Here is a 7,337-nt window from a genome sequence, read left to right on the forward strand (position 1 = left end):
CTGTACCAGTCAGATCTGATTTGATGGTACACTCACACAAAAATAATAAAATAAAATAAAAATTTATATTAAAAAAATCAAAACAACTATAAGATATTATCTCACCTCAGTAACAATAGCAAAGTTCAACAGAGCAGCAAACAACAAATGTTGGCAAGGTAGTGGAGAAACTGGAACCCTTATTCACTGTTGGTAAGAGTGTAAAATGGTGCAACCACTATGGAAGGCGATATGGCACTTTCTCAAAAAGTTGGAAATAGCAATATCATTTGACCCAGCAATTCCACTACTGGGAATATATGCTAATGAAACTATAATTGCCATCCAAATAAATATATGCACACCCATATTTCTTGCTGCATTGTTCACAATAGCAAAGAGATGGAAGCAACCCAAGTGCTCATCAACAAACGAATGGATAGAGAAGCTGTGGTACATTCACACAATGGAATACCATGTAGCACTGAAAAACAAGGAACTCATAAAATATTAAAACGGATGACCCTGGAGGACATTATGTTGAGTGAAATGTCTCAGTCACAAAAGGACAAATACTGCATAATGCCATTGTTATAAAACAGGACTGACACGAGGTTGAGGGAAACTAAAAAAAGAGGGGATAAATTTGTAGATAAACCAGTATAAAATAAAACAAAATAAACTTCACTGATGAGGGAAAGAACTGTCTAAAAGAAATATATGGTTAGGTATTATTTGCATGACAATAGTCCAGAATAAGAGGTGCACAGCAAAGTGGACTGAGGTGAGTGGGGAGGGAGGAAACTGTACAACAATGAATGAATGGAAATCCAAGTTTTCTGTAAACTTTTGTTAAAATACCAATTAAAAAAATGAAAATAAAGGAAAATATAAATAAAAGAGCTTTGTAACATTTGCCCGAAGAGGGCAGAGGCTGAAACCAGATGCTGAGGGAGTTTGAAGACAGAGAGAAGTCTGTCTAAGTATGTCTAAGACACTACCCAGAGAGAAGAACTGAGTCTTTCCTGAGACTGAATTATAACATGTTGCTTTCCTAATAAGGAGCTCTGGTAAGGAGTTGACACTACCAATTCAAAGGTAGGTTGTTTGAATTCACCAACAGCTCCATAGGAGAAAGATGGGCGATCTCCTCCCTGAGACTTACAGCCTTTGAAAACCTGCTGGAGGGTCAGCTAGGAGTCAGTTCTGACCCAACAGCACATAACATTTCCCTAATCAACTCTGAATTTTACATAGCCATTGCAAAGACTTTTTTAACTCCACAGAGAAGCAGAGAGCACTGTGGGTGGGACAGTGGTGACAGAATTGGTCACAAGATTGGAGAGAGAAGGAATGTCTGTCTGATCACCAGCTCACCAATTGGCCTTGGGCTGCTGATCTCATTTCTCCTTCCCTCTTTTAGTTGGAGGAAGTCAGAAACCTCTGCCAAGCCATTTTTAAACTTAACATTATCAATTTAACATTATCAATCTGTGGACAAAAAAGAACTTATTTTTATTTTGTTTCTATGATGAATAAGATCTATCTCTAATGCAAAAACATGATTCACTTACATAAAAAAACCTCTGTATGTATAGATAAATTTAAATTTATAGAAAAAAAAACAAACCTAAAAGGACACATTTTAAAGTATTAACAGTGTTTACCTAAGTGGGGAATGAGAAGCAAGCATTTTATATATATTACATACCCACCCACATATTCTTTCATATAACTTTCATAAAATACATATTTATAAGAGCTTAAATATGTATTTTTTGTGAAAGTTATATGAAAGAATATATGGGTGGGTACGTAATATAAATAAAATGCTGGGCCCATTGGCAGCATCATGATAGATGGTGAAGAGATTGAGATTGTTAACAGCTTTAGTTTGCTTGGCTTGACAATTAACACTCTTGGTACCAGCAGCCAGGAAATCAAAAGACAAACTGCATTGGGAAAATCTGCTGTTAGGGACATCTCCAGCATACTGAAGAGCAATGATGTCAGTCTGCAGACTAAGGTGTGCCTAGGCAGTGGTCTTCACAATTACATGCTATGCATCAGAAAGCTGGACAATGACTAGGAATGAAAGAAGAATTGATGCCTTTGAGCTGTGGTGCTGGATAAAAGTACTGTATATACCATGGACTGCCAGGAGAACAAACAGGTTCGTACTGAAGAGGGTGAAACCAGGCTGCTCCTTGGAGGCAAGGATTCTGAAGTTTTGTCTGACATATTCTGGGCATGTTGTAAGGAAGGGCCAGTCCTTGAAGAGGGACGTCATGCTTGGGAAGGTGGAAACACAGCTTAAGAGAGGAAGACCCTCTACGAGCTGGACTGACTCAGTGACTGGGGTAATGGGGGTAGGTGTGTCAGAGACAACAAGGTTGGCTCAGCATAGAGCAGGGTTCAGAGCTACTGAACATAGGGTCACTTATGAGTCGCAGGTGACTTGACGACACACAACAATAACAACAACAAAACTCTTATAAGAACATATAGTAAAGGGCCAGTAGAGGATCAGCAAAAGAGAAGAGGACCCTCACCAAGATGACCTGATGCACAGCTGCAACCATGGGCTCATACCCAGCAGCAATTATGAATATCACAATAAAAGGTTTGCTGATTTGTATCTTACAATATATGTAAAAGGATAGATAGTATGTTTCTGCATTTTCTGGCCATGCTTTATTCAGATATTGTTTGTGAAAGCTTCAAAAACTGACATAAAAGAAAGGTGGGAAGTGAGCTCTGGTGGCCTAGTGGCAAGAAGCTGCACTATAATCCCAGAGGCGCACAGTTCGAATCCACCAGATGCTCTGCTGGGGAAGAAGAGACAATCTCCTCCTGTACCAGTCAGATCTGATTTGATGGTACACACAAATAATAAAATAAAAATTTAAAAAAAAATTATAAAGCAAAAGAAAGGTGGGAAAAGGAAAAAAAAAGAAAGGTGGTTGCAGCCTGGTCCAGAAGGTCTGATGTGTGCCAAATAAGAGCCTTAGCTCTGCTCTAACAGGAAGCCCCCAAAACACAGAAGGAGAGAATCAAGTTTCTGCTTTAGAAAAGTCACTCACTTTTCCCTCTCTTCTTTTCCACATACAAAGATGACTGAGGAAAAGAATATGTATGCATTAACTTGTCATATAAGTGAATCCCTAGATAAAAACAGTTATTGTAAAAGTCCACCCACCCAAGGAGAGGGCAGTAGAAATTAATAAATAGATAATAAGTACTTATTATGATGTGTTAAGGGAAAGACAATATATAATAAATGGATGATTAGACATTGTGGACATTGTAATTAATGTTATATAATAAAAGGTGTATGAATGAATGAAAAACCAATGTTGTTTGTTGTTGTTGTTAAGTGCCATTGAGTCGTAGGTGACTCATAGCGACCCTATGAACCAAAGTCCTCAATACTTGTGTGGCTTTCATCCTTTCTCCAGGTTCACAGAGTTTGCAGAGGCAAGCTATTACAGAAGTGGATGCTACTCCTGCTTCCAAGCTTGTTTTAATCGGGGAACTCCACCAAACACTGCCCACATGGGTAACCATTATCACATTTGACACATCAATGTCACAGTGTTCAACTTTACAGCTGTATGACCTAGAAGAAAGTTTGACCAAAAACAATTAAAAACAGGCCTGAGGGCCACTTTGTAAATTTTCATCCAAGATATAATTTAAATGTTAGAGGAAAAAGAAATATACTCCTCCCACTGCCCCCACCCAAATATATTACAGGCCATTAAGGAAGGTCTCTACCCACTAAAGGCAGCCAGTTCAAATCCACCAGCTGCCCTGGGCAATTTCCTCCAGTGCAACTTCCAGCCTCTGAAGACCCACTGAAGGGTCAGCTATGAGTTCTGACTCAAGAGAAATGACTGACTTTGCATAGGTCAATAAGGAAGCTCTGGTGGCATAGTTATAGGGAGTTTAGCTCCTACTTCAATTTGAATCCAACAGTGGCTCCATGGGAGAAGGCGAGGCCTATGTGATTTACAGCCTCCAATAACCCCATGGAAGGAGGCAAGGTGGTTAAGGACTTGGTTAAGAGAAAAGCCAGCAGCGTAAACTTACCTCTCACTCTCAGAAGAAAGATGTCACAATTCATAAAGATCCATAATGATATGGATTTAATCCATAAAAATAACAGTTTGAGGAACCCTACAAGGCAGTTTTACTCTGTCCCACAGGATTGCTATAAGTCAGAATTGACTCCATTACAACAAGTTTTTCGAGTTTATAGGCAATTAGCCAGAGACTTAATTTCTCACTAGATATCTCTCATCTTTTTTGGCTAAGTCCTTGAACAATGAAGCGAGACAGCACATTTCTGGTCATTTGGCTAAACATGTAGTTAAACAGACCTCACCACATTGGTTCTCTGTCTTAAGCTGCTTTGGGTTGCTGTTCCTACCTGTTCCATTCAAGTAGTCCTTGGCCAGCTCAAATAGCCTGAGGTGCATGTTGGTGATAGGATTAAAAGAACCACAAGCCAGGAGCACCACCTCAGTCTTCTCGGACTTTTCCATGGTGAGAATTCGAAGTTGCTGATCTAAATGGAATACTCTGACATTTCCCTTGTTATCTACAAAGGAAAAAGAAAATAAGTTCAGTCACTGATCTTCTGATGTCTTTCTATATCCTCATTTAAACAAATGGATAGACATATTTGGCTTCAATGACTATGTTCTATCAACTGAAAAAAATAGTCCAATTCTCGAAGTCTTATTTTCAACCTGACTTCTAAAGCAGTAAGAGCAGGAATATAACTTTGAAGACTAAGGGACCCCTGATGCAGCCAAGGTATTTTCAATCAGTTCTTATGTGTGTGAAAGTAGAGCAATGAATAAGGAAGATCAAAGAACTGATGCCTTTGAATTGTGATTCTGGCAAAGAATATTGAGTATCCAAGGACTGACAAAAGAATAAACAAATCTGTCTTAGAAGAAATGCAGGCAGAGTGCTCCTTAGAAGCAAGGATGGTAAGACTTTATCTCAAACGCTTGGAGTATGTTTTCAGGAGGGTCAGTCCCTGGAGAACATGAGCCTGGGAAAGCAGAAGGTCAGTAAAAGAGAATATCCTTAATGAGACGGGTTGACACAATAATTATGACAGTGGGTTTAAGCATGGCAGAAATAATAAGGATGAAACATAAGGTTGCTATGAATGGAGCTCATCTGACAACATCTTAACAACAACAACAAGATATGAAGTTCACATCCCCAACTTTCATGATTTGCTTCAGTCAAAAGAATGCAGTGTGTGCCTGTTCTGAGTTTAGACGCTGGCCTGTATACTTCCAGTCACTTACAGAGCCCTCCTCTGTCTGGTGGCTTAGAGGTAAGCATTTGCCCAAGCAGTTCAAATCCATCAGCTGCTCCAGGGACAAGATGGCTAATCTCAAGCTCCTCCAATGAGATTTACAGCCTCTGAAGACCTGTGGAGGCTCAGCTATAAGGCGGTTCTGACTCCATGGCTCATAACAACAATAACCTTGGCCAGGTGAATGAGTTTCCGCATGCCAGTGACAGAATGACAAAAAGATGTGGAAGAGTGTTGAGGTGACAAAAAGATGTGGAAGAGTGTTGAGGTGACAAAAAGATGTGGAAGAGTGTTGAGGTGACCGCTGAAAAAGAGCCAACCATGAGTTATGTAACTGAGGCTTCTTAACCAGCAAACCCGCAGCCAACCTGCTCAGTCACACGACACCAACGAGCCAGGGGAAACCAACGGCGGGGAGATCTGCTGGTCTGAATCAGCACACCTACAAGCTGACCCTTGATATAGTAAAGATACATTTTTCTTCCAAGAGAGCTGAGGGGACAGGTAGATCGTGTCCATGTTGGGCTTCACTGTCCAGGGTTTTTCTCTGGGAAACCTCAGGGCTATATTTTTTTTGCTTTTCCCCTTTACTGGTCAGATTACACAGCAGTATCCATCAAGATTCTGTCCGCATACTGTAATAGTTACCAAGTGTGTAGATTACAGCTCAGACATTTTTTATGGTTGGGCAAGTCACCTAATTTCTTTTCTTCCAATCTTTTCTTCAATCTTAAAAGAGAGGAAATAACAGCAGCCACTTCACAGAACTGTTTTGAGGGTTACAGAAGATGATACATGCACAATACATAAAACTGCTTTTTGGCAGCGAGTAGGTTCTCTATAAGAACAAGATGAGCCATCTTGTCCCTGGAGCAGCTGATGGATTTGAACTGCTTGGGCAAATGCTTACCTCTAAGCCACCAGAGCACTCGTGATGCAAGAGTTAACCTCTCAGCTGCTAATCAAAGGGCTGGCAGTTTGAACACCTTCAGTGGTAGAAGGAAGACTTGGTAATCTGTGTCCGCAAAGCTAATAGCCAGGAAAACCCATATTAGGGTTCTTCCACTCTGTCACATGGGATCACCTACCTGAAACTGCCTCTGAGAGCACTCAATAAATAATGTATGCATGCAGCTTCTATTAATGTTATATATCGTATTGCTACAAAGACAACATTTCTGTTCTACCACCTACTGCCCTTGAGTTGATTAGGACTCTTAACCATCATAAAAATATCAACAATCAATGGTGACTAAGTTTATAAACACAGTGTATGAGAATGATTATATGAAACACAATGTGAATGAAGGAATGTGTGGAACAACACAATGTACAGGAATGAAATATAATGTATGTAAGTTTTGAATGCAAATCAATTATTTAAAAAACTCAAAATTCAAATGCTCAACTGACTATGTCTTTAGTGAACTTATCTTTTCCTGGAGGTTTTTTCTACTGGAACTCCCTAATCTGGACTGAAAATTTCTTATTTTTTGGAAATTTTCCCCACTACTATCTTGATTTGGAGTCCAATCTCCTTGTCTTTCTTACCTTATATTCCCATTTTTCTAAAAGGAACACATCTAAAGTAGTTTCATAATAAAAGGTACATAGAAGATAAACTCTTTCATGTTTGGTAGGCTGAGAGGAACTGTCTTGTAATATTATAAAGGTGTTTCTTTGTTTTCTAGCATCAAACACTGCTGTTGAAAGTCTGATGCAATCCTGATTCTCAGTTCACTGTAGGTAACCTACTTTCTTCTTTCTGGAAGATTTTAAAAATATTCCCCTCATCCCCAGTGCCCAGAAATACAATAATATCTTAGTAGAATATTTTTCAGTAATAGTCTAGAAATCAAATCATTCCATTTTAATTTATTCCTTCACAATGCTACATATTACTACTTATAAAAAATAAAACACTTGATATTATGAAGTGAATGAAAACAAGTGTTCTTATATATCCAAATTCTGTTTAAAAGGAATCATTTTGAGAGGCTAAAAAATTTCAGCAATG

General features: G+C 39.1%; 1 protein-coding gene across 1 annotated transcript in view; it reads right to left on the bottom strand.

Annotated features, from left to right (window-relative positions):
• Positions 1 to 4,532, bottom strand: part of NMNAT1 (nicotinamide nucleotide adenylyltransferase 1) — a 17,288-nt gene extending 12,756 nt beyond the window's left edge. The window contains exon 1 of the mRNA XM_006885769.1: positions 4,412 to 4,532. Coding sequence (XP_006885831.1) covers positions 4,412 to 4,526 — 115 coding nt within the window. The 5' untranslated portion in view covers positions 4,527 to 4,532. The remainder of the gene's footprint in view (positions 1 to 4,411) is intronic.
• Positions 4,533 to 7,337: the final 2,805 nt, after the last annotated feature.

This window comes from Elephantulus edwardii, unplaced genomic scaffold (assembly GCF_000299155.1).
Source record: "Elephantulus edwardii isolate Elephantulus edwardi_28Jun2011 unplaced genomic scaffold, EleEdw1.0 scaffold00045, whole genome shotgun sequence".
Lineage (NCBI taxonomy): Eukaryota > Metazoa > Chordata > Mammalia > Macroscelidea > Macroscelididae > Elephantulus > Elephantulus edwardii.